Source organism: Aquila chrysaetos, chromosome 6 (genome assembly GCF_900496995.4).
Source record: "Aquila chrysaetos chrysaetos chromosome 6, bAquChr1.4, whole genome shotgun sequence".
NCBI classification, from domain to species: domain Eukaryota; kingdom Metazoa; phylum Chordata; class Aves; order Accipitriformes; family Accipitridae; genus Aquila; species Aquila chrysaetos.
The window spans coordinates 1,189,280-1,215,484 of NC_044009.1; the positions used below are offsets into that span (position 1 = coordinate 1,189,280).

Consider the following 26,205-nt stretch of genomic DNA (forward strand, 5'->3'; position numbering starts at 1 on the left):
CACACCAATCTGCTGGGAAGCATGAAGCTTCTCTCTTCTTTCATCCTCCTTGGGTCCGAACACACTGAAAACTCAAAAATGTTCTTAAAGGCAGAAAATGGTTTTCCTGAGGTTCCAGGCTGAGTCAAAGCTCCATGGTACAAGTTCCTTTTAGTTTAAGAAAGCTGAATTAACTAGACAAGTTTACATAAGTTTAACTAGACAAGTTTACATAAGTTTACATAAACTTTGCCAAGCTAAGATAATACATGGCTGCTCCTGACATTTGTGCCACCAGTTTTGACATGTCAGTAACTAACCCTTCTAGCTGTAGGCATCTGGATGTTTCCATAGTTAGCTGTAGTCTGCTGCTCCCATTTCTAGCTGGCATCAGAACAGCTCCGTACTTACAAAGACCAAGCCAAATTTTGGTCAGCAGCACATCCCACAGCTTGTCAGGAATGGGAACAGTTTTGTCTGCCATCTGGTTCATCTCAGAGGCCTTCCAGAGCCTGCTCCACAAGTCTGTCCCTAAGAGGCTACGTGGGGCATTGCCTAGGATCCATCCATTTATTTTTATACATCACTTCCCAGCCCGGCAGCAGCCTCTGTGCAAAACTATTTCCATCCTTTCCCCACTGCACATCACTGTTCTCCTCAGCATGGCTGTGCACGCAAAAACACGAACGCAAAAAATTCACACGCAAAGAGCTTGGCTGGGAGCTGCGGTGTGGGTGCCTGCCAGAGCCCGGCCAGTACATACAGGGGTGCAGCGCACACTGCAGGAGCCTAACCTGTGTGCCTTTTCCAGGGATAGAAATGGAGATTGTGAATAGCTGTGAAGCCAACAACGGTGGCTGTTCCCATACGTGCCACCACACCAGCTCCGGCCCGGTCTGTACCTGTAATTTTGGCTATCGGCTTGAAGAGGACCAGAAGACATGCACTGGTAAGGCAAGGGGAAAAGTACATACCTCATTTTTACAAGCACACCTCAAGTAACAGTAAGAATCTCTGTACATTAGCGACTCTCTGTATATTCACTACTAACAGGTTAACAAGGCTAGAAACAGATGCAAAACACCTCGAGCTCTGTAAATGCTATGAAGTTGAGGCATGCACCTCATACTGCATTACTCTGAGCCCTTTGCAGCAAATAACCTTGCAGCAGAAACCCACCGTGGTGCTCGCTAGCCAGACTTTTACTGCACCAGCATGTCAGGCTGTGGTTTCATCCTGCGCTCACAGTGGGGCTGTGGCTCAGGCTCGCACAGCGAGGCTGGGTGGGTGTTTCCATCCTTCGGGCAGTCCAAAGCTGAGAGAAATCATGGTGCTCTTCCTGCAGGTTAGTTGGAGGGGCTATGCATTGAGGCACTTACACCTACAGACTTCTCTTTCTATAAAACCAGCAAACAGGAGGTTGCTAGCAAAGATTAACAGTGTTTAGTGATGCAAAACAGTACTTACATATCTCCATGCAGTACAGAGTTGCAGTTCACATTGCTCAGGAAATAATTCTTGAATTTGTTTCTTCTTTGTTCAGTACCACCTTCTTCCTGCAGTTTTCAAGGAGCACGTCTGTCCAGGACATCTGTTGGGAACAGATACACTCCTTAACAGGCTGACACAGGCACCCACAGTTGCTTGGGGGGGCAAATTCCTCTGCCAGGAGAGGAATGCAAAACCCCCAGGAACTTTGCTTTCCCCCCTCTGAGGAAGCAGTAGGAGCTGTCTCCATACAGCATCACAACACAGGAGCAAAAAAGCCAGGACCTGAACTGAAGTCTACTCTGAAAGAACATTATTCCTTTGCATACTACAAAGCCCAGCAGTGCTATCTGTTTTCCTACCCGACCCCTCCTCGGTCCAGCCTCCTCTGGTGGTAGGGGGATGCTTCACCAACCCCACGACTACCGGGCACTGCAGTAATTTCACTTCATAGCGGACAAATGGAGTCCCATAAATACAAGGGGCTTGAAATCTAAAGCCCCAGGAGCTCTGCTTTCTCCAGGTTATCTAGATCCATCCTTCAGAGACTTCACTCTGAGATAGCTTGAAGGAACCGATACTGAAAAGCTGGTCAAAGAAACTCTCTAAGACTCAATTTTGGAGTTTTAGAAAGCAGGCATTCTTTATTGCAGCGCTGGGTGCACAGGGGATCGCTCCACCTATCGTGCACACCGTCAGGCCTAATTGTCCACGTTAAGTACATGTTCTACATACATACTCACTAGATTTCCAAGAAGTGTTATACATACTCATTAGTTTTCCGGGAAACTATTAGCGTACGCAAATGTCCTTTACGCAGGCGCATTGAAGGTCTCTGGTGGTCTTCAGGAGTCCTCTGGTGGTCTTCCATAGTCTTCCTCACTTGTCCGCTACTTGACCCTTCTCAGATGATTCTGCGCAGTGTGATCTTCTGCATGTTTGATACGTCTTATCCTAAAGAATGCTCGTTAGGGCTTCTATTATCTATGCTTACATTTTGACGTAATCCATGTGGATACTTCTAAGCTAAGTTACCTAAAAGGGCTAAAGTCCTTATCTTCTTCAGAAACTGCAAGGCCATCCAAAAGCACTTTCTCACACATTTTGCAACATACAGAACCCCCATCCACCACTGATCAGCAAACAATCGAGCAAAGAAACAGCAAGGCCATTGTACTCAGAAAAACATCCTGCATCAATCCTTCCTTTTCTTTTGAAGACTTGTAGCTTACCTGCTACAGTCCTCAATATCTACGTACTAAAACTCATTTTTGTATAATTTATAGTCCATCCCTTTCAAGGGTTCAAGTAAAATATTTTCCTGTTTCTACTTCATGTCTAATCTCATTTCTTTTCCAGTCACTATATGTTTCAGCTGAAGTCCAATAACACCACAGAAAACATTTGAGAAATATACAAACAAATATCCCTAGAGTCATTAAGTAATTAATCTGACAAATAATTGTTTTAACCATCCTAAATTGGGAAGCCAAGAAGTCAATTTATTCCAAATTTCCCCAAATCCCCAAGATGTATCATCCATAGCCACTCTATGTATCTGTTGGCTTTGTTTCCAAATTTCATTCAGATCTGTAGCAGTCTTTCCTGATTGAGCTACGTAAACACAACAGCTGGTATTTATGACCATACAAACCCCTCCCTGAGAGGCTAAAAGCCTATCCAGTGCCAATCTATTTTGAAGAACCATTTTCGATAAACTAGAAATTTCAAGTTGTAAAGCTCAAATGGCATCTACAGTGTAGTTTTCAATTTGCTCAATCACTGCCAAAATATTCACTAATGTCTTTTCTAACTCACTGACTCCTAACCAAGGTAGAAACCATCAGATGAAGCTGTGAAATCCTGTAGGATGGTCAGCAATAGCATTAGGTGTTCTCCTGAACCATCTCAAAAGTGTCCTTACCCATCCATTCTGGTTTCCCAAACTCCTGATTACTGTAATATTAGGGATTATTACTCCCAAAGTGCATGTTCCCGACCAGTTAGGAGGCAGGGCCTTTCGAGCTTTTTTTCCCACATAGCCAGTACCATCCATTTCCCTTAGGAACATTCTAATATCCAGGCAGCGAATTTCATCCTTGCATCTGTATAGCTCAATCACAATAAGGGTAGTGACCCGTGGCATTGTTGTCAATTCTAAGGGTTTTGTCGTTAGACATTTAACTTCAGAAACATTTGGATCATACACATCCCATACTTGGAGATCAGTTTCTTTTTCCTAGGTAAATTTCAGTCTTATTCACAAATTATTCCAGGATGTGTTGAAGGGGATCGGTATTCCCACTAAATTTGCACCCTTTTCTGTGTGCTCAGGGAGCTGGGAACAAGCCCAGCAATCTGATCAGTTAATGGTTTTCATTATTGCTCCAATTAGTTTCAAGTGAAGCTTCATATCCCAAACACATAGACTCCCTGTGAACATCAAACCAAAACAAATAAAAAAAAACATAAGCCCACCACATTTTACCTTTAACTCTTAACTCATTTCAGCCTCAGTAGCATTTCTTGTTCCACTTTCCATTGAGGAGCTGCCACCTTAATTCTTGAATAATGAATCCAAGGGCCCTTTCCATTCAATTTTACTGCCATGTATGTGGTTAATAAAATTTGATATGGTCCTTTCCACTTCTCCTGTAGTGCCTCCAATGTCCAAGATTTGAGGTAGACCCAATCTCCAGGTTGAAATGGGTGAGCTGGCGAATCAAGATTCAAAGATTTATTCATCACCACATACTTATTTAGTTCTTGCAATACTCTTCCCAAGGTGATTAAATAATGAATTACATCACTTTCACCTTGTATTCTTATTTCTCCTGGCAATCCAGGAGTCTGATATGGTCTTCCATATAAGAGTTCATAAGGGCTCAAACGCTGTCTACCTCTGGGCTGTACTCTAATTCTCAATAAGGCCAAAGACAGAGTCTGTATCCAATCCGTAGAAGTTTCTTGACACAGTTTACTTATTTGTGTCTTAAGGGTATAGTTCATTCTTTTAACTTTTCCACTAGCTTGTGGCCTATATGGAGTATGTAAGTCCCAAGTTATATTCAATATTTTAGATAGCTCTGTAACTATCTTTGCTACAAAATGGGGACCTCTGTCTGATGACATTCTTATAGGTATTCCAAACCTGGGAATTATTTCTTTTAACAAAACCTTGACGACTTCTCGGGCTTTATTGGTACAGCAGGGAAAAGCTTCTGGCCATCCGGTATACGTATCTACTAAAACCAACAGATATATCATCCCTCTTTTTCTAGGTAGTTCAGTAAAATCAACTTGCCAATACTCAGCAGGTGTTTCACCTTCCATTATTTTTTCCAATATGTATCTTGTTTTGCGTTTTTGATTATTCCTACAACACACTTCACACCTCTCAGTCACAGATCGTATACTTTCCACCATGTTTCTACTAATACTTGATTTCTGCAAGTGTTTTAACAAGGTTTTGGTTCCCCAATGAACAGAATAGTGTTCTTTCCTTACTATCTCATTTATGAGAGCATAAGGAAGTACTACTATGCCTAAGGGTGTTACTGCCCATCCATCCTCTCGTTTTTCTGCCTTCAAGTTTTCAATCGATTTCAAGTCTTGTTTGTCATACACTGTTTTTTCTGGTAATATTATCTTTCACTCTGGGGTTATTGCAAAAGCTTCTGCTTGTATGCCTTTTTCTGCAGCCCTTTTTGCAGCCCAGTCGGCTAATCTATTTCCCCGATGTTGGTCTGTTGATCCAGATTGATGAGCCTTACAATACATCACAGCCACTTCAGCAGGTGCTTGAACACTTTCCAAGAGTTTAAAAATTTCTTCATGTTTTATGGTTGTGCCTTGTGTAGTTAAAAGGCCCCTTTCCTTCCATATAGCCCCGTGAGCGTGAATCACCCCAAATGCATATTTTGAATCTGTCCATGCATTTACACGTTTTCCTTAAGTCCAGTGCTCTTGTCAGGGCAATTAGTTTGGCTTTCTGCACTGACGTCTTTGATGATAGGGCATTTGCTTCCATAACTTCAGTTATAGTGGTTACTGCACACCCAGACATGCGTCTTCCATTTGTGACAAAACTACTTCCATCAGTATATAGTTCCAAGTCTGGGTTACTTAAGGGGGTGTCCTTGAGGTCTGGCCTACTGGCATATACTTCTTCTATAGTCTGTAAGCAGTCATGTTCTAATTTCTGCTCCCCCTCTTTTATCTGTTCCATTGACAAAAATGGAGCAGGATTCAATATTGTGGTAGTTTTGAGCTGTGTATCATCTTGGTCTAACAGGACCGCTTGATACTTTATCTTTCGGCTTGGGGCCAACCAGCGTTCCCCTTTTTGTTCCAATACTGTAATCACCATGTGTGGTACATATACTGTAGTCTTCTGACCCAGGGTAAACTTCTGTGATTCTTGTATTAAAGTTACAGTAGCAGCCACAGTTTTCAAACATCCAGGCCATCCCTGGCTGACACTATCCAATCGTTTGGAAAAGTACACCGCCGCTCGGCGTAAAGGTTCAAGGAGCTGGGTAAGCACTCCCAGTGCTATTCCTCGTTTTTCATGAGGAAACAGCTCAAAAGGCTTCTCTAAATTTGGCAATGCCAATGCCGGTGCCTTCAGTAGTGCTTGTTTGAGACTTCTAAAAGTACTTCTTCCCTCTTCAGTCCATTCTAAACAGGTATCTGTAGAAGCTTTCAACATTTCATGCAACAGTCTTACCATCAGTCCATATTCATCAATCCATAAACGGCACCACTTTGTCATCCCGAGATAGGTTCGTAATTCTCGGAGGGTAGCTGGTTCTGGGAGGCGACAGATGGCTTCTTTTTTTCTGTTGATAACTGCCGATGTCCTTCAAAATTTTTGAACCCCAAATACACTACAGTTTCTTGAGTTCTTGAGCCTTTTCTCGTGATACTCTGTAACCACTCATTCCGAGAAAATTCAAAAGGCTTGCTGTCAGCTTCAAAGATTCTTCTCGGGTTTCCCCTGCCAGCAAAATATCATCCACATACTGTAGTACACCACCTTCTCTATTTTCCACTCACCAGATTTCAAGTTCTTTCGCAAGTTGATTTCCAAAAATGGTGGGGCTATTCTTAAATCCTTGTGGTAACACAGTTCGGGTATATTGAGTCTTTCGCCCCATTTCAGGGTTTTCCCATTCAAAAGCAAATATTTCTTGGCTCTCTGGTGCAACCGGGATGCAGAAAAAGGCATCTTTTAAGTCTAATGCTGTAAACCATTCTTGTTTTTTCTGTCAAGCTTATCAACAAGGTATACATCCAGTAGTTGCAAATCCATATATATTGTACTATCTGATTGATAGATCTTAAATCTTAAACTAATCTATATGCTTTCCCATCTGCCTTTTTCACTGGCAGAATTGCAGTATTATACTTAGACTTACATTCTCTCAGTAACCCATATTTCAGAAATTTTTGTATTAATGGTAACAACCCCAACTTAGCCCCAACTTTTATAGGGTATTGCTTCCGTCTTACCGGTGACGATTCTTGTTTTAGATCTATTCTCACAGGTTCAGCTCTTTTAGATTTCCTGAGTATTTCTCCAGCCCAAACAAAGGTAATTACCACCTCCTCCACTTCTTTAGGGATATCTTTGCTTCCTTGTCTGTCTTCCTGTAACAGAAACACTGAAGCCTGGATATATTTAGATTCTGGTATTAAAACTTCTATTTCCCCTTCTTTGAATTTTATTTCTGCTTCTAATTTTTCTAATAAATCCCGGCCTATCAGGGGTTTCAGTGTACCTGGTAAGTAAAGAAACTCGTGAATGACCCATTGCTTCCCAATTTTAAATTTTAAGGGTTTAAAGAATGGCCTTTGTTCTGCTTTTCCTGTTGCACCAATAACTTTCACCATGTCAGTTCCTAATTCATGTTTTTTAGTGTTTAAAACCAAATATGTTGCCCCCCGTATCTATTAAACATTCTGCTTCCTCATTCCCCAGCTTAATTATAACCAGAGGCTCTGCTGGGGAAGACTGCTCCGGTCTTCTTCATTCTTCCTCCTCTAAGGGTACTATTGGTATCCTCCTTTCTTTTTTTCTAATAAGGCTGGGCACTCTCTCTTCCAGTGTCATCCTTTTTTACAATATGCACACTGATTCTGCCCGACAGTTGGATTCGACAGTCCACGTCCTCTACCCCTTCCACATACATCCCCTCTCATATTTCCTCTGGAAATCCCCCTCATTCCCTTTTGATATACCTGTATATTCTCAAGGGCTGCTGTTAACTTTGCATTTCCTCTCTCTCTCTGTTGATCTCTATTTCTATATACCATCCAAGCAATATCCAACATTATCCCAATATCCCTAGCTTCTGCCCCCTGCAATTTTTGCAATTTCCTCCAAATATCATCAGATGGTTGCCCAATAAATAGGGTGGCTAATTGGCCTTTCCCTTCCTCGGATTCGATATCTAAAGTAGTATATTTCTGAGCTGCTTCTTTTAATCTGTTTAGAAAAATCAGTCGGTGACTCCTCTTTGTCCTGTTTAATTTCATACAATTTAGACCAGTTTATAGCCTTCGGAGTCACATTTTGAATTCTGAATAATACCAATCTCTGATAACAGGCTACCATCTCTTTGTTAGCTGGGTCATTGGGATCCCACTTAGGATCCATGGAGGGAAAATGATCTTCCATTTGCCCTCGTAAAGTTCCTGAAGCTCTTTGTGCTTGGAGATGCATTCTTACAGCTCTCCGTACTATCAGACACCACTTGTAAAATAGCTTTGATATCCTGCCAATCCAGATTCTGAGTTCTAATCATCATTTCAAAAGCACTTGCCACCTTCTCTGGATCTTCCTGATAACTTCCTGCGGCAACTTTCCAGTTATTTAAATCTGATATTGAAAAAGGAACCTTTACTGTAATTGATCCATCATTTCCCACAGCCTGTCGCAGCAGAGCCTGCAAGGCTGGCTGTCTACTTCTCATTCAACCAGCTACTGGAGTCCGCCCTGTTCCCTCAGTCACACAATCACCCTTTCCCTCTTCAGACCTTTCCTCCTGACCTTCCATCTCCTCCTGTCTTAAAGTCCTTAACCCTGGTGCCACCAGCATTTCTAAATCCTCCTCCGTTTCCTCCTGAGTTAATTTTAAACACCTCCATCCAATGCTACAGGCTGAACAACATCTTTTCAAAGTTTTCCCATTACACTTATTCTGGTCCTTTTCCAATGCCAACACAAAAGGATCAGAAGGAGCTAAATTAAGTCCACGTTCCTTTTGCCACTCAGGGTGCCGACACAACGTGAAAAACGTATCTGCATACATCACTTCATCCCATTTCTTTTCCCTTCTCAGAAACAACATCAATTGTAACAATGTATTAAAATTCAATGTTCCATTTACTGGCCATTTTTCCCCGCTTTCCAATTTATAGAGAGGCCACCATTGGTTACAATACTTCTCCAAATTAGATTTTTTTTAACCGATCCTCCTGGTGATCCAGCAATTTGTTTCCAATGTTGCAAAATACACCCTAAAGGTGATTTCTTTATTACTCCGCCGGTGGAGCTTCCAGCCCCCATTGTATACAAACTTAATTACACTATTTACACTATACACAGAATACTGACCTTTTTACAACAACTTAATATAACTATAAATAAAATCACTACTAAAACAATCAAGCATATATACACAATAGCAGTTACAGTCCAAGAAATAGGTACCTATAAAGGATTCATATCCTTTTCATATCCAATTAGGGAGACATATCCCTTTTCTGTAGGGTCCTTTCTCCACATCTATCTTGCACAGTCAAACACCTGCGACTTACAGATAGATACCAATACCAAAAACCCCAAAAGAATGCCTTACTCACAAAGTGTAGTTCTTGCTTCAAGCTCTTCAGTCCGGGGATCAAGGTCCCTCCCGAGAAATCCCAGTGCTGGCTGAGGTTCCTGTGATCCCAGCATCTGTCGAGGTTCAGAAGCAGAGTCCCATCTTGGGTGCCAAAACTGATACCGAAAAAGCCAGTCGAATGAGGAGATTGAAGTAGACGGACGCCTGTAATCTTGAGAGCAGACAACAGACGACACTTTATTGCTAAAACACACACATACTTATAGTCACAAATTCTGCAAAGTCACTGTACACGCGCACAAGCATAAAATATGATTGGTTATATCAACACTGTACACGCGTATAAACATAGGACATAATTGGTTATACCAATTAAAACACGCGAAACTTGTCTCAGTCTAATTGGTCAAGATAAACTGCCGAATTGAGGTTCTTTGTGTCAAGTTCCCTTTATCGTGGAATGTGCACCTGTGTTCTTCTAATTGGCATCTTTCTTTTTTAGTCTTCTTGTTTATTCTGTTCAAGGTCTTCTAAAGGCCTCTGGAATGCTCTTGCGGCCGATGTTAGCTAAACATGTGTCCACAATTCCCCCTTTTTTGTTTTTTGTTAATCAACACAGCCTTACTTGATTCATCAATTAATTCCTAAACACATTGCAACATACAAGGCACACAAATTAAAATAAAAAAAAAAACCCCAATACAAGATAAATCAAAACTATCTTAACTCATGATTTAAGAGCAGCTCTATTTTGCAAGGTTGTGTGTCTAATACTATATACATCTAACAGTAAATCAGATAATACTACACCAATCTGTATTCAGGGATCCCAGAATTTGTGATTCCTGGGGTGGCAATGAGGGTGAATGCCCGATCCATGGAAACCAGGCATTCCCATCCATTGAGTCCATGACCTGCTGTACAGGGGTCTCCATCAATAAGTTCTTAAACTTTGTTGATGTCAGTGGAACCCCCTCTTAAACCTGTGAAAAAGGGATTGCTTAGTGTTGCTGTACGGAGGCATAAGCAATCTTGTCTAGTCATGTCAGCCAGGGTCATCCAGATGTTTTCTTTGGCTTGCGGTGGTATCCATGACTACGTCCCTCCGAGGACTGTGAAGAAGATGGACCATCCGTACATTCTTGTGTTGTCTTGTTCCGCGAACTCAGCCCAGCAATCGGTAGGTGCCAGCTTTACGTGGGCGTCCCCACGGAGGCAACGATGGCCTTGCCGTACACCAGCCCGATGCTCTTCGGAAAATCCCGGTATTTGTACATTTGTAGAGGAACGGATTTCAGCACACGTGGCCAGCGGGTGCCAAAATTCGCCTCAGTTGCAACATGGGGAGTCTATGACGCATGCGCTCGTTGGCCAGGCGCGCTGCACGAGTCATAGCCATCCTGTCTAATTGGTTCATGGGCTTTGTGATGCGGTTGCAATGCACAGAGAATCTTGACCTGTTATGTTGGCCAAGGTGACCTACAAGATCTATGAACACAATTAATTAAACACAGTAAAAGCAACATTATACCTAATAAAATACACAAGAATAAAAGAAACCCCGATTTTTAACAAAGATACAAACCAACTCCTAAGTCCCCATACCGCAGCTAAATGCTCTAAGCCGAAATGACAGCTTTCTTAATTGCGATAAAACTCTTGCAGCTCCTTCTTGCCTCTGCAGTTCTGTTACCTTGTTTATTAATTGCTCCACTGTCCAAGTTCCTCATGTCCGTTGTTTCTCTGGTGGTTCAAAGTCCATTCATACTGCAGCTGTCACGTACTCCGGTCCACTCATGTTAACTGCGGCCTACTTATGCTAACTCTAAATAATCAGGCTCAAAGAAATGTTCCCCATTTTCCATGAAATCTCCCACAATTTCCCCCCCCCCTTTTTTTTTTTTTTTTGCAAGCCAAGTTACAAGAAATGCTTTTGCAATCATACGTTCAACTATTTTTATGATATGTGGTACAATCATTACAACTGCTAATATTACAATTAAAATAACTAAGCCATACATAAGCAAATCTTTCAACTATCCTGTAATTCCAAAACTTGTTAGCCGTCCACTTAACCCTGTGTCAGTTATCGTGAGCCTTCTACTGTGAATCATATTGATATCGGGTGTTAGTAACGTAAGTTGTCCGAGGCTACATGGCCTCCCGTTAAGTTTCGCATCCCCAGAGGTAAAGCAGCTGGAATAGAAAAAAGAGCGTGATATTCTGGAATAGATATAGTTACACCAAGCTGTAGCATTTCTATATACAGGCAAAATAGCATTTACATTCTGACCCTTTTGAGTGGTGTTATAGGTGTAATTAAACATCACACAGGGATTCATGATGACTGATCTTAACAACTCTAGCTCTTGAGGTTCTTGTAATACTTGAGGCAGGTGTGCATACAGCAGGAAAAGTAAACATGGTATCTGCTTGCTGTAGAGCTTTTCTCGACAGCGTTGCATCAAACTATGTGTATTTTTTCCCAAATCATTAAGTGAATCGTCACGGATAGGTACAGAGTTAGAGGGATTAGTAGGAAAAGGAGATACAGGTAGTGTAGTAAAGTTAGGTTCTGTTTTAAGTTCTGCAGACCCTGGAGAGGGAGTACCAGGCGATTGGGGTGGGGGGGCGGGGGACAGCGGCGGCACAGCAGCGGTCCCGGCCGCACAGAGGCCGTGGGAGGCAGTGGCGGGACGGCCACGGCAGGCAGCGGTGGAGGTAGTCCACCCTGCCTGATGCAAAAGAATTATTATCGGAATCAGAATCTTGCTCGTTAGCGGCCTGCTTACAGACTGCCTCCTCAAAAGCAGTATCAGGTTGTATTGATATGATTTTCTCTGCCGGCTGTAAATGCACCAGCGTAGTATAAATAAATTTCCATGTCAACAACAAGGTTTTAGCAAGCCTTCGTGAGTCATGTGGAGTTAAGGTTGACCCACAAAATGTATGGGACAAAACTGCCTGTGTAAAAGGCAATTTTAAACCATATTGAGCAATTGTAACCTCTTTTTATGATTTTCCAATCAAATGGAACCCATTGATTAGGTCCACCCCCAGCTCCAGCAATAACCAGAAACGCTGTGGGAGCTGCTATGATTTCTCCCTCAATTAAGGCATCATGAATAATTCCTCACTATCTATTCCGGGGGTCCGTTGTTTCTGGAAAGGTGGGGATCGGTTCCCGGGGACAAGGAAGGGGCAGAGGTAGGAGGAAGGGGTGGGGGGGGGGGGAAGGGTGTATCAAAGGATACGGCTGGCGGTTTTTCTCGCTTCACAGCAGCTTCTAGTTGTGCCAGCTTTTCTATTACTGACTGCAACTGCTGCGAAGTGAGTTCCGGCCCCTCTTCCTGATTCTGTAGGGTTCTGATTCTGTCAAGTTCCCTTTATCATGGAATGTGCACCTGTGTTCTTCTAATTGGCATCTTTCTTTTTTAGTCTTCTTGTTTATTCTGTTCAAGGTCTTCTAAAGGCCTCTGGAATGCTCTTGCGGCCGATGTTAGCTAAACATGTGTCCACAGTCGAAGAAACTCTCTAAGACTCAATTTTGGAGTTTTAGAAAGCAGGCATTCTTTATTGCAGCGCTGGGTGCACAGGGGATCGCTCCACCTATCGTGCACACCGTCAGGCCTAATTGTCCACGTTAAGTACATGTTCTACATACATACTCACTAGATTTCCAAGAAGTGTTATACATACTCATTAGTTTTCCGGGAAACTATTAGCGTACGCAAATGTCCTTTACGCAGGCGCATTGAAGGTCTCTGGTGGTCTTCAGGAGTCCTCTGGTGGTCTTCCATAGTCTTCCTCACTTGTCCGCTACTTGACCCTTCTCAGATGATTCTGCGCAGTGTGATCTTCTGCGTGTTTGATACGTCTTATCCTAAAGAATGCTCGTTAGGGCTTCTATTATCTATGCTTACATTTTGACGTAATCCATGTGGATACTTCTAAGCTAAGTTACCTAAAAGGGCTAAAGTCCTTATCTTCTTCAGAAACTGCAAGGCCATCCAAAAGCACTTTCTCACACATTTTGCAACATACAGAACCCCCATCCACCACTGATCAGCAAACAATCGAGCAAAGAAACAGCAAGGCCATTGTACTCAGAAAAACATCCTGCATCGCAACACAGGAGGAAAAAAGCCAGGACCTGAACTGAAGTCTACTCTGAAAGAACGTTATTCCTTTGCATACTACAAAGCCCAGTACACTTTCTATGGCCCAGCAGTGCTATCTGTTTTCCTACCAGACCCCTCCTCGGTCCAGCCTCCTCTGGTGGTAGGGGGATGCTTCACCAACCCCACGACTACCGGGCACTGCAGTAGTTTCACTTCATAGCAGACAAATGGAGTCCCATAAATACAAGGGGGTTGAAATTTAAAGCCCCAGGAGCTCTGCTTTCTCCAGGTTATCTAGATCCATCCTTCAGAGACTTCACTCTGAGATAGCTTGAAGGAACTGTGCAGTTCTCAACCATCTCTGAACTTGACATCAGTGTTTGTAACAGGGTAAATCAGGGAACAGAGGTCAGCGTTATGGTCAGAATCACCCCTATTTGTAAGCACACAAAACATTTAAGAGCAATCTCGAACTGAAAAAAATCACAGTTAACTTCCCACAGGCCTCTAGGATTCAGGATTCCTCCCTTGGCTGGGGAGCACATTGCCGAGGATGATCTGTTAACATAAAGCTCACTCGTTTCAAGAGGAAAACAAGAATGCTAGCTCAGCATTTGGCAGTCAGATCAGTAAAAGCCTACCAGAACTGGTCACAGAGCAATTTTAGCAAGTACTGTCACCACTGCAAAGCTAGATGCATACTAACATCCAGCACCCTTTGTTTTTCATTTAGATATCAATGAATGTGACAGTGGGTCTCACTGTTGTCAGCAAGACTGTTACAATTATCCTGGAGGCTACGAGTGTGCCTGCTATGCTGGATACAGGCTCGGCACAGATGGCTGTGGGTGTGATGGTAAGCAGAAACATCTAGCTGGAGTCCTGCAAGTAAGCCAGCAACACTGCAGTCCTCAGCCTTGCAGCACAGCAAGAGATGCATACGGAACGTGTTCCTCTAGTTCTGGTTTTTGTATTTTGTCAGCCTCAGTCTGCTTAGTGTGAAGACAGCTCAGCTATTCTAACCCACACACTAGTCCAGCACAACCGAAGAGTAGCAACGGGGCTTTTGAACACACTGATATCAAATGGGGATAACTCAAAATGAGTTGGTCCAGGTCTGACTCCAGCAGTTCACAGAAGTCATTTCATGTTCAACCCCAGAGGCCAACATTGCCCATCATTTTCACCCAAGAGATACAGGCAAAGAAAAGCATCTGTATGAAATAGAGCTAAGACAGTGACTAACACAAGCTTTTAATAAAGAGAACAAGAAATTGTCCTACCTGGTCGCAAACAGCCAGGCATTGCCTCCAGTTTCTCCCAGCTCATACCAGTTCTCCTGTGAGCTCTGATGAGTCACCTTCTTAGCACAAAGAAGGGGGAGCTTTTTTTCCTCCTAATGAGTTGTTTTCACTACCAAAGCTCTCCTATAACATTTCACAGGTGAAACCCCAAGCTTACCCACCTCTTTGTACACAATCAGTGACAGATGTGAACTCGAGCCCAGCACACGGTATTTGGAAACCCAGGGCTCCCTGAATCACTTGGGTAGTCTCACTCAGCTTTTAAGAGTCAGATGGCTTCACGTCACTAGCAGAGAGGATGCCATCAGCCTACTTGCTGATCTGTGGACAGAAACATATCTGGGCCCCTGCCCTGTACAGAGGGCATGCTCCCATTACACCAGAGTATCCCATGCTTTTTAGATGTGGACGAGTGCTCTTCACATAACGGTGGATGCGAACACACGTGCCAGAACCAGCTAGGGTCTTTCCAGTGTGGCTGTGAGATTGGATACAAACTGGATGACGACCGAAGGAGCTGTATCCGTAAGTGCAATGCCTGGGCACCGCAGGGGTGAGCTGCAGGCTGCCCGTCCCTCTGCCCTGCTCTCCCCCAGCATAGCCTCCCCTGCACAGAGCCCAGACCAGCCAGGACCAGCACAGGCTGGAGCTCGTTAGCCCTGCACACCACCTTTTCCAGCTTTTTCACGGCACTTAGTGCTATTAGCAGGGGAAACGACTCACACCACCAGTGGAAAGCTTTCCCCTGACAGGACCGGTCCTATTTCAGCCACATTGCACAGCACTTCCCAAAGGAGCATAGGGGATTTTGGCACAGGTACACCTAGGACAGTCTGTAGTGGTGACTCCGCATTAACCAAAGAACCAGAACCCTTTCCACAGTCACCAGCCTCTACAGTTTTTCCTTACAAGAAATAATAGATTTCTCTTTTTTAAGCAGTAGTGTCTCTATCCCACCACCAAACGCACTATCACCCAACTTACTCACTTAGTAGGACAGCCAACACCCCACTCGCTTCATCTAACGACCCCAGCAGCATCACCTGGGTCCCTGGAAAGGCTTTCCGAGGTCTGGACCCAGAAGAGCAGCACTGAGTACCTCCAAGCTCTGGCCAAACTGCTGAGCCTCCTCCGGGGGGTGGCTTTTATAGGATCTACAGCCCCTGCCCTGGCTCCCAAGTGTGCCTCTGCTTAGCTTGATTGCTGGCATTTAACCCTTGCCTGCCCTGCAAGGGAAGGAAACCTGTAGCTGTAGCTGATGATAGATACTTTTTCCAAAGGGAGAACCAAGCCAAAATGCATTGCTTACTTTTGTTAGATGGGCAGTCCTGTTTAATTTTCCACAAAAGAATTAACTTCCCTGAGAACTCAAAGAAGCCGAGTGGGTCTGGTCAGAAATATGGCAGGGCAAAGGTGATGGGGTGAGCATGAGCTCAGTTACCTGAGAAGCCAGGGCTGTGTGTCAAGGTTAAGGTCAGAGCTTCTCCCATCGATTTTGAAGTCACTTAGCTGGCCCGTGCCCATTCTAGCCAAAACGAACAAGCAAACAAGTTGCAAAAATTTGAGAGGCGTCAATATAGAGAGAGATCAGTGGTGCAAAGCATGCCAAATCAGATGCAGCAACCCTATCCAGATGTTTCTGGTTTCCCTTTCTTATTACACAGGTTCTGTCCTACTGTTGACCTCTTAGAGATCTTATCTCTTTTCCCACTTTGACATTGTCATCTCCGTGATCGCTTCCCTAGCTATAGAGGACCCTGTGGAAGCTCTGGATGGTCGGCGCCCCGTTATCCGCCCAATCCCTCACGTTGCAATCCTGCGAGATGAATTTACCCAGCTCTTTAATGATGACTATGAAGAAGAGGAGGAAGAGATGGAAGCAAGAGGAGAGCACACACTTTCAGAAAAATTTGGTGGGCATTTTGCAGCGCTGGTAAATGGCACGCTTTGCTTGGAAGTCTTCAAAATTAATCACATGTGCTGGTTTATTCGTGTTTGGTGTGAGTACCCGCAAGACTTGTCGAGTACTTTTCCTATGCGCACAGAACCCGTGTTAGGGCGCAGATGCGTTTAGCTTTGCCGCAGCCTGCACACGGAGGGGGAGGTTGCTCTGCCCAAACTCTCCGAGATGCCGAGGCAGCCTTGGGGAAGCCTTCTCACCCGCAGCGCTTCTCGTTGCAGTCTGCCTGGAGCACACGTTTGGCCCCGACTGCAGCCTGACCTGCGAGGACTGCCAAAACGGAGCCACGTGCGACGCGGAGGAGACGGGCTGCGAGTGTCCGGCGGGCTGGACCGGCATCCTCTGTAACCAGAGTGAGTGATGCCGGAGGGCAGCGGGCGAAAAAACTCTTCTCACCCTCGCCGCGGGCCGCGCGCGGGGCTGCGGCAGCCGGCTGAGCTTCGCCTCTCTTTCTCGTCCCAGCCTGCCCGGTCGGCACCTTCGGGAGGAATTGCAGCCTGACCTGCCGCTGCCAGAACGGCGGCACCTGCGACCCCGCCACGGGCGCCTGCCGCTGCCCGCCCGGGGTGGCCGGCGAGCTCTGCCAAGACGGTAAGCCCGCGGCTCTCCCATCGCCCGCTCCGCGATCCCTTTCCTTCTCGCCGCAGCCCTCGGCAAGGCGCGGGGACCCGCCGGCGTGCGGGCTGTCTCGCCTCACTGCGAAAAGGCAGGACGGCATCTCTGCCGGGCTTTGAAATCGAGCGCCGAACCCTGGGGCCTCCCTTGCAGGTTTCTTTTCTCCCTAAAACGTTCTCCTCTAAGGAAGTAGCAATATTCCTGAGCTGCCAGTTGCGAGTGATGGTCCCCAGCCTGCGGAGGTAGCTCATTTCTGTTTCTCTCAGCGCATTAGTAGAGCATTTGCCGTAATTTGATAGAGGGCTATTACAGCCATCTCTGATGCCACTCTTTGATGTTCCAGTTGTGCTTCCCTGAAGCCTTAAAATGTTTTCCACAGAACGCCTTACACTGGCCCCTTTGTAGCTGTTCACTGAAAGCATCTTTCAACTCTTTTGTTGACCCATCCCAGCGTGAGCGGCTCTAACACATCCCTGCTCCATCTGACTCGGTGGGTCACCTAGTCTTGCGTGCAAAAAAGCCATTTTAATAAGGAAAAGGTGGTAGAGGGGATTCTTCACCCACAAAAGAGTGCTCCAGGTAGCATGCCTTCTCTTTGCACTGGAAGACCTTTGCAGTCCCTGTTCGCTACTCAGCAACAACCATGGGCTGCCATCTCTCTTTCACTGGACATTCAGTGGCAGACACAGAAAAGAATGTCAAAAACAGATGTTCAGTGGTAACTTTATAGAACCATGGAGGTATTTTCCGCTGAAGAAAAACCAAAGCATTGAAAAGTTGTGACAACAGTAGTTACCCAAAGTACCCAAAGGAGGTGCCAGTTGCTGTGGGTATTTGTTTCTCGCTCCCAAAGAGTTAAAATCTGGGGGACATAATCTAAAAACACAGAAAGAGTGAGACAATAGGAGATGCAGACCAAATGACTTCAGACAAACGGTTAGGAGCATCTGGGAAGTATTACTGAAGGAGGAGACTGAAGCAGAATGTAAATGAATGCAAGAGATACCCCGACCTTTTCTTTCTGTAGGAAGGAGGTGATTGAGGGGTACAGAGAAAAAACAGGAAGGTGAGATTAAAATAAACAATGAAGAACTGATCTGTTGTCCCAGGGTGGCATTTCCTCTGCTTAGACCGTCTGCTCTTCTTACCGTACGGGAGAAGGCATGTGCTGCCTGGACAGATGCTGGCCGGAGCTTTCTGCTGACACAGTCTGTCTGCCATGTGCTTCTAATATTAAGGTCTTTAGCATAACAGAGAAAGAACAGTAATTTATTCCCTTAATAGTGCAAATACCGCTGTTGTTTATCAACGGGAACGGCCTCATGGATTATTTTCTCCCGTATGAAAAACTTGACTTCTCAGAGCCCTGCAGGGTAGATTTCCAGCACGACCAGCGTTACCGTTTGGAGCGAGGTGCGGAGCCGAGGGTGCCCTCGGGGCACCTCGTATGGCTGCAGAGCGGCAGCAAGTGAAACGCGCTGCGACACTCCGTGCAAGGACAGGAGTGCCGACCGCCGAAGCAAGCTGGTTTTGAGCTGATGCGGGGAATCTGATCGCTCTTATCATTACCTTATTGCGTAGAGACACAAGCACATTCTGGTCAGAAAACAAGCCGGCCTTCTTTTCAACACTAACTGTGCCCTTTGCCTAGGTTCATTTCTGCTGCCATGCAGCTTTGATTTTGGTACGGTTTTCCCGTGGTCTGCCAGAAAAAAAAAACAACCGGCCCAAATTGGCTCATCTTCCCCGAAAATCTCTCTCTATTACTAGGGTGCCCGAAAGGATTTTTTGGGAAACAGTGCAGGAAGAAGTGCAACTGTGCCAACCGGGGTCGTTGCCATCGGATTTACGGAGCCTGTCTCTGCGATCCTGGCTTGTATGGACGGTACTGCCACTTAGGTATGCGTGTCCTCACCTTTTTTACGAGAGATATGTTATTCCCAGATTACAGCCTTTCTAGAGGCCATCCCTGGGAAGGGCCGGCGCCGGGTGGCAAGGTTTCTGTCCCTTGCGCTTTGTCGTTTGGCCCCGCGAGTCACTGACCAGCTCCTTCCCTCTGCATCCAGTTTGCCCCAAGTGGGCGTTTGGCCCCGGCTGCTCCGAAGAATGCCGCTGCGTGCAGCAGAACACGCAGGACTGCGACAAGAGGGACGGCTCCTGCCGATGCAAACCCGGCTACCGCGGCAAGCGCTGTGAGACGAGTGAGTGGCCAAGAAGCATTCGCGGAGCATCCCCCTCTCTCCTCCCGCAGCCTCTTTTCCCCTAGTCAATGTTCTGGGGGGAACAGCTCGGCTCGCTTTCCACCCGCCTGAGACTGCCTCGCCCCTCGCTGTTTAAATTAGGAGCAAAACTTGCTATCAGACTCGGTCACGTTCAGTTAGCGCAGCCGGGTGGGAGTGCCTGTAAATGGGGATGGTGGACGTCGTCCAGCCTGCTGCGCCCAGCTATCGGCTGGGGAGGGTGCTGGGCAGTGCCCGTCGCCGCGAGCTGGGGCTGCCTGCTCTTCCAGGGTCGATCGAGTAATGCCAGATGCTCTTTCTTTTGAATTATGATTGTTAACAGGCTGTGACCCTGGCTATTACGGGGATGGCTGCAAGAAGAAATGTAGCTGCTCTCCAGAAGCGTCCTGTGACCGTGTCACCGGAGAGTGCTGGAAAGAGTGTCCCCCAGGGTACCACGGGGAGAACTGCGGCCAAGGTAAGGCAGGAGACCTGCAAGGCAGCTCTAAGCCTGCTGTAAACTCACGGCTCCTCCTCACGCGTACAAACTTCTTCACCAAACAACGTGAAGAGACTTGCAGAATTCCTCCTGTGCTCTCTCAGACCCCCGAGCCCACTGCAGTTGATCTAATGAGCGAGAAGTTGAAACGGCTTCAGAGGACACGAGAGCTGCTGTTCGCAGGTCTTTGTAAAACGCTGCCATCTCTTTAAAGTGGCGAGCAGGAGCTCTCATCCATAATGAATCGTATGCAGAAAAGGAGAACAAGGTCTCGCTTTTTCCTGCCACTCTGGCATCTCTGCTTTTGTAGATGAAGGTGATAGATACCTACTTATCTTTTTCCCCCTTTAATGTCTTTTTAATTCCAGGCGATCGGTGCCCAGCAGGACAGTATCGTATTTTCCACTCCATTCTCTATTCCACATTGAAACTCTATTTGATCTGCAAGTGGAAAAGAAAATTTTGTATTCTGTTTACGTTGTTAGGATTTAAACTTCTGCCTCCTAGAGTAGTTTTCTGCCCCTCGCATAAAGGGCCAGTTGACGGCATGGTAACTACACTGCACAAGATCCTGGGAGATAGTTGGGGTTTCAGAGAGCTTGACTTTCTTCAAACAAAGGTGTTTTGAGTGAACCTAAAGGTGGTGAGTCATTGGCACAAGGTGATGATTACAAAACAGGAACACAGTTCTTGGAAAATAATAACTTGTGCCAGCCTCAGAGCTGATCAACGCCTGAAAAGCCAACCTCCCCCTGTTGTGAGGTCGTCTCCTCCTGAATCACACTTCAACCGGTTGGTTCCAACAGAAAATGCAAAATGTAGTTGGACTCTCGAAGTCCACACGTGAAGACACGCTGCGTGAAGAGAAGACACGCTGCATTAAAAGAGGCTCACGGTGTTCAGCGTCTGAATTTTGATTCAAGCATCCCGGGACTTTCTGCACTAACTTATGTCTATCCAAGCATTCCATCCACACCCACCCCAGAAATTACAGCTATTAACCTAATTAAGCTGCTAGCACATGATTATCTTGCATAACACCACAGCGGATAGAACATAGCCGGTCTGTCGGTCAGAACGAAAGCTGCAGATGCTCACAAAAAGTTCCGACGCAAGCAAGCGCTAGCAGAGCTAAGCGGCGTTAGGAGGAGCGATGCGAGCGGCTTTTGCAGGGCTTGTGCCCCCTCGCAGGGGTCCCGGCAGCCCCGGACCCCCCCGCCGCGGCGGGACGCTGCTGCCTCCAGAGCCACGCGGCGCCTCGGCGGGCTGGGTGCTTTTGGTGGGGATATTTTTAAAAAGAATAAGAAAGGAGCTTAAGCCTGTAGGGGGGAGTCACAGGAAATAACACAAATATTTGTATAGAAATAGTAGGCTCTTGGCTGTTGTTCGGATCTGGAAATTATTAAAGGGTGAAGACAAACATCTGCCATCAATTAGCAAAGAGGAGGAATAACAAAAACTCCACTGTGTCACTTGAAATCTACGCGCTGGTGTGCTTTTCCTCTGTGATTTGTGAATGCTGGTGTGTCTGCGTCTGCCGAAGCCTTACCAAACGTTGGCCTCGGTGAGCAAAAAGGACTGCGGGCACGGAGCTCTTCTGGGAGGCTCAAACAGGATCTAAGGCTCTGTGGGCCTAAGGCCCTCAGTCTGCACGTAATTAGCTGGCTGCTAAATTGTGTCACGGGGTACAAAGAGCAACCCGAGCTTTCTGGTATCAGCAGTACCACCCCGGCGTTCAAAGCAGAGGGAAGGGAAAGCTCTTCCTCCTCCTGCGGGCGAGGATGTTCCTTCTTTATCGCTTTACATCGATGTACCTGCTGCAAACCTTGCTGCTGCTTAAAAGCCTGGCTTCCAGATTCCAGAGGCATTCAGCCGGGGCAGTAAAAAAGACCCCCCCAGCATCTCATAGAAGTCAAGGGATGGTACGGGTTTGGGGGCTGCGGACGCGGTGTTCTGCACCCCGGCACAGAGCGAGCAGGGTGGCTCGGGTCGCTGCCCGTGGGATGAGCCCGTGTGTCTCGGAGGCAGAGCAAAAACCCACCTTTCCGGACCCATTTGCCCGGCTGCCGGCACCTGCGGCGAGGGAGCGGGTTATTTTGCAGAAGAATATTTCACAGACTGGAGACCAGTTTGGCCTCAGCTGTTGGGCGTGCGATCGGTCGCTCTGGTACAAAGAAATACTTGTCGGAAGGGCAAGCGGCAACAGAGATGGGATACTCAGGCAGGCAAATCGAGGCCGTGGGGTGAAGTGCTAGAGGTTGCAGGCGACCGCTGTGGATAACGGAGCGGTCACATCCAGGCCCACGAGCGCGGTCTTCCCCTGCAGCCCGGGAACCGGTCGCAGCCGCGCTTTCCCTCGCAGAGCCGGCAGCTCCTTTGGGGTGCGGGGTCTGATGGGTGGTAGGCTCTTGGGAAAGGCACCTCAGGAGGGCACGGTTTTCACACCGCTGTTTTCGACGCAGAGTGTCCGGAGGGGAAGTTCGGGGCGGGCTGCCGGCGGTCCTGCTCCTGCGGCGGATCGCCCTGCGACCGGAGCACGGGGCAGTGCCTCTGCCTGCCGGGCTGGACGGGACACGACTGCGGCCAAGGTGAGGAGGCAAGAGCGGCGAATGCGCCGAGGTAGGGATTTAGGCGTATAGCTGCTGTTTATCTTTTGCTAAAATTCGTTTTAGAAACACGTAGTGCAATTAGAATCGCCTTCATGGAAAATTAGGAAGAATGCAGCTTTTGACGGTAAGTCTTAAACGATCGCCCCAGCTAGCTTAGCTCTGTGGCTGAGGCTGAGTGAAGTACAAGTAAACATACGCAATAAAAAAGATGAAGATGTTTTCAGTTGTTGCAGTCCTTGACATCGGAAAGGAGTCTTTCGTTACTGATGTGCATTTTTAGTTGCTTTCACCGTATTACTCCTTAACTGCTAGAAAACTAGAGAATCCTAAATTAAAAAGTTTTACATGATTATACAGTATTACAGCAGCTGGAAGATATTAGTCATATATAGATGTCCTGCTCCTAATAGTTTGACGGAGCAATAAAACCATGCATGCACAGTGCTTACCATACATTTCAAACTGACTTTTTTCCAGGCCCTGGAGCAGCTTAGGAGCAGTTAAGCAAGGATTCTTGCCCCAGTTTTATCAGCTCTTAGCCTTTTGCTTCTCCTTTGCAACTAAAAGCAGATCTGGGAATGCTGACTAGCGTGCTGTCCAGTAGTGTGACAGCAGCTGCAAAGACCCTTTGCCAGCAACACCATTTCCTAGCAAGGAGCCCTTGTAGCTCCCCACGAGTAGATGTAAATCCAAAATTGACATGAAAGTACTGGACTAAGATCAGAATAGCACTTACCAGGGCTCACACGCTGTTTGTAAAACAAACAAAGCAACGTTGTCCCTGCTAGTAGCCACATATCGCCGAACAAAAGTCCGTGCTTTGCGTGAAGCACGAACACGAACGAGAAAGGGGACGCATTGCCGTGCACCAGAAAACGGACGGTCCCCCCTTTACGCCTCGGCTGCGATCCCAACGCTTGCGTGTCCTCTCTCTCTGCCCGCGCTGCAGCTTGCCCTGACGGTCGCTGGGGCCAGGGCTGCCAGGAGATATGTCCTGAGTGTGCGAACAACGCCAGCTGCGATCCCGCCACGGGAGCCTGCCTGTGTCCACCCGGCTATACCGGCAGCCGCTGCCAGGACGGTGAGTGCTGCCTGCCGTCGGGTCCCTCACGCCTGAACGGCTGGCTCCGGCTGGAATGAGAGCTATTTAGGTCGACCCGGAGTAGCTGCTCTAGCGAGCAGAGCATCCAGCTACCGAGCAGGCGGTGCCGCGCTCCCCAGAGCAGGGCTTAGCACCGTGCACGCCTCCGCTGCCTCAAACTTTGGGGCACGGGCTGGGTTCTTCCCCTGAAGTCCCTCTAGTCCTACCTTCCCGGTGGTAACCTTCGCACCAGCAGAAAGGGAGGCGAAACCCTAAGCCCCTCGTCCCGTTCAGCCCAGAGCCGAGCACCCACGCTCGGCGGAGGAGCGTCGGTGCTCGCGACGGCTCTGCAGAAACACGCCGCGGTACCGGCCGGGTCTCTCAGGACGGCAGCCCTCGCTGCGGTGTCAGAGCAGCCGTCTGCAGTTAGTCCGTGTCTACGTTGGCAGTGTGTCCGCCTGGCTGGTTTGGCCCAGATTGCCAGCTGAGCTGCAGCTGTGGGAACGACGGACATTGCCATCCCGTGACGGGGACGTGCAGCTGCGCGCCTGGCTGGACGGGGTATAACTGTCAGAGAGGTATCGTACCGCTCTTTGTTATCCATCGCTCCTAGAAAGCGCTGACCCATGCGAAGCTACGCTGTCGCTTCCTTCATTGCCATCTTTGTGCTGTGCCTCTGCCAGAGAAGTCTCTCTGAAATCCTTTAGGTTTCTCCGCTCTGTCCTGCCAGTGCCGTCGGGTGCCGCTCGCCTTTCTGTAGCGGGCTTGCTCGCAGAAAGAATTCACGTCAAATACGTGCTAACGTAGCAGCCGGTCTCACTGTCCCGCTGAGTTTTCTGAGGACCTACAGCCGCGTTTGTCCTTCTGTAGTCCTTCTGTAGTCAATGGAAATAACGCCCCGAGGAGAAGGCAGCGCTGTCCCCACGCCTTTGCTCACCGGAGAAGCTGAGCGAGTGGCATGCACGCCATTAAGGGTCGGTTCCCTCCTGTGTTTCAGCCTGCGACGCGGGTCGCTGGGGCCCCGACTGCGCTCACACCTGCAACTGCAGCAACAGCGACGGGAGCTGCAGCGCGGAGACGGGGCAGTGCGTCTGCGACGCCGGCTACACGGGCGGCCGCTGCGAAAAGAGTGAGTGCTGCCCTGCTCGCCTTTAAGCCCAGCCAAATGATGCAGATTTGTTTTCGGCGGGGGGAAAGGCATCGCGCAGGCAGGCCAGGAGGCTTCTGCCTTCTCCCCATAGAGGGAGCCAGGGAAGCCGCGCTGCAGACTCCTCCAGCGGTGTTTCTCGGTTCAATCACAGAAATTCAGTCCCCGTGCCCCGTCCCTGATGTCGCCAGCCCTGCCCTGTCCTGAGGGTGGTTGGGTGATGTGGGTGCACGTCTGTAAGGGGCAGGGTAGAGCCCGCTGGTCGTTACAGAGCAGCAGCCGCCAGATACCGTTATTGCCATTCGGAGCCTGAGCTGCTGCCTTAGCAGAGCTTCCCGGGGACGCCAGGAAAGGACAGGCTCCTCAGTCTCGTTTGCTTCTGCTTGCCAGAGTGCCCTGAAGGATGGTTTGGGCTGAGCTGTCGGCACCGGTGTCAGTGTGACAACGGGGCTGCCTGCGACCACGTCAGCGGGGCCTGTACTTGCAGCCCGGGCTGGCGAGGAACCTTCTGTGAACACGGTAAGTACCTTCGCATGAGGACCCAGCGCTGTCAGCGGCTCCCACGGACCACGGTCTCCTTGCCAGGGGGGTCAGCGCTCCTCGTCTGGCTTTGCTATTCCGTTGCAGCAGAGAGAATCCCTCGGGATGGTGATGGGGAAAACCGCGCGTCCACAAGCTGCTAAGTCTCTGGTTTTAATTCTGAAGGGAAAAGGTCTAGGAAGAAAAAAGACTAACAAAATGTAAACAAGGAGTACATGCACAGCTGCCTTGGTTGCCCATGTGTGTACGCAGGTTGCACACGGGGTCTTGGAGCAGCCTCTCCAAGGGGTCCCTGGTGCAGGGTTCTGGCTCCCCCACCAGCCTGCTCGGTCTCGTGGTGGTCAGAAACATAATGCCATTGCTCTTCCGATCCCCCACAGCTTTGTCCTGCACCTTGAACGTCCGTCATGGACACGCAGCCAATATTCTGCTGCCCTGCCAGGGGGAGAGCCATTAACAGGGGGCTGTCACACTGGCGCGGCATTTTATTGGCAAAAGAGGCCACCAAGAGGCATCTCTTCTCTGCTGGGAGATTTCCAGCTCTCTGTATAGGCATTTTGTGGGGATTTCTCCTTTGTTTTCCGCAGCCTGTCCTGATGGATTTTACGGACTGGAGTGCCGGCAAGCCTGCGACTGCCTGAACGGCGCCCGCTGTGACCATGCAACGGGCCAGTGCCACTGCCCCCCCGGCTGGGACGGTCCCCGCTGCGGCCAGCGTAAGCGTCGCTGCAGCCTGGCACCAGCCCTCTGCGGCTGGGGATGGGGATGGGGATGGGATGGGATGGGATGGGAT

The 26,205-nt window shown here is 47.8% G+C and overlaps 1 protein-coding gene and 1 long non-coding RNA gene across 8 annotated transcripts in view; one reads left to right on the forward strand and one right to left on the reverse strand.

The window, feature by feature from the left end:
• MEGF6 (multiple EGF like domains 6) overlaps nt 1-26,205 on the forward strand; it is a 125,577-nt gene that overhangs the window by 86,833 nt on the left and 12,539 nt on the right. For all 7 annotated transcript variants that reach the window (XM_030017715.2, XM_041124288.1, XM_041124290.1 and 4 more), the window contains 15 exons: nt 791-928; nt 14,172-14,294; nt 15,145-15,267; nt 16,488-16,655; nt 16,924-17,055; nt 17,165-17,293; nt 19,088-19,216; nt 19,384-19,518; nt 19,880-20,014; nt 22,498-22,623; nt 23,594-23,725; nt 24,175-24,303; nt 24,723-24,854; nt 25,263-25,391; nt 26,000-26,128. In XM_030017715.2, coding sequence (XP_029873575.1) covers nt 791-928; nt 14,172-14,294; nt 15,145-15,267; nt 16,488-16,655; nt 16,924-17,055; nt 17,165-17,293; nt 19,088-19,216; nt 19,384-19,518; nt 19,880-20,014; nt 22,498-22,623; nt 23,594-23,725; nt 24,175-24,303; nt 24,723-24,854; nt 25,263-25,391; nt 26,000-26,128 — 1,989 coding nt within the window. The remainder of the gene's footprint in view (nt 1-790; nt 929-14,171; nt 14,295-15,144; nt 15,268-16,487; nt 16,656-16,923; nt 17,056-17,164; nt 17,294-19,087; nt 19,217-19,383; nt 19,519-19,879; nt 20,015-22,497; nt 22,624-23,593; nt 23,726-24,174; nt 24,304-24,722; nt 24,855-25,262; nt 25,392-25,999; nt 26,129-26,205) is intronic.
• On the reverse strand, nt 811-9,482 carry LOC115342776. Its single transcript, XR_003923895.2, has 3 exons — nt 9,337-9,482; nt 1,186-1,570; nt 811-925 (listed from the first exon to the last, which is right to left on the reverse strand). It is a non-coding gene; the product is annotated as an uncharacterized LOC115342776 (long non-coding RNA).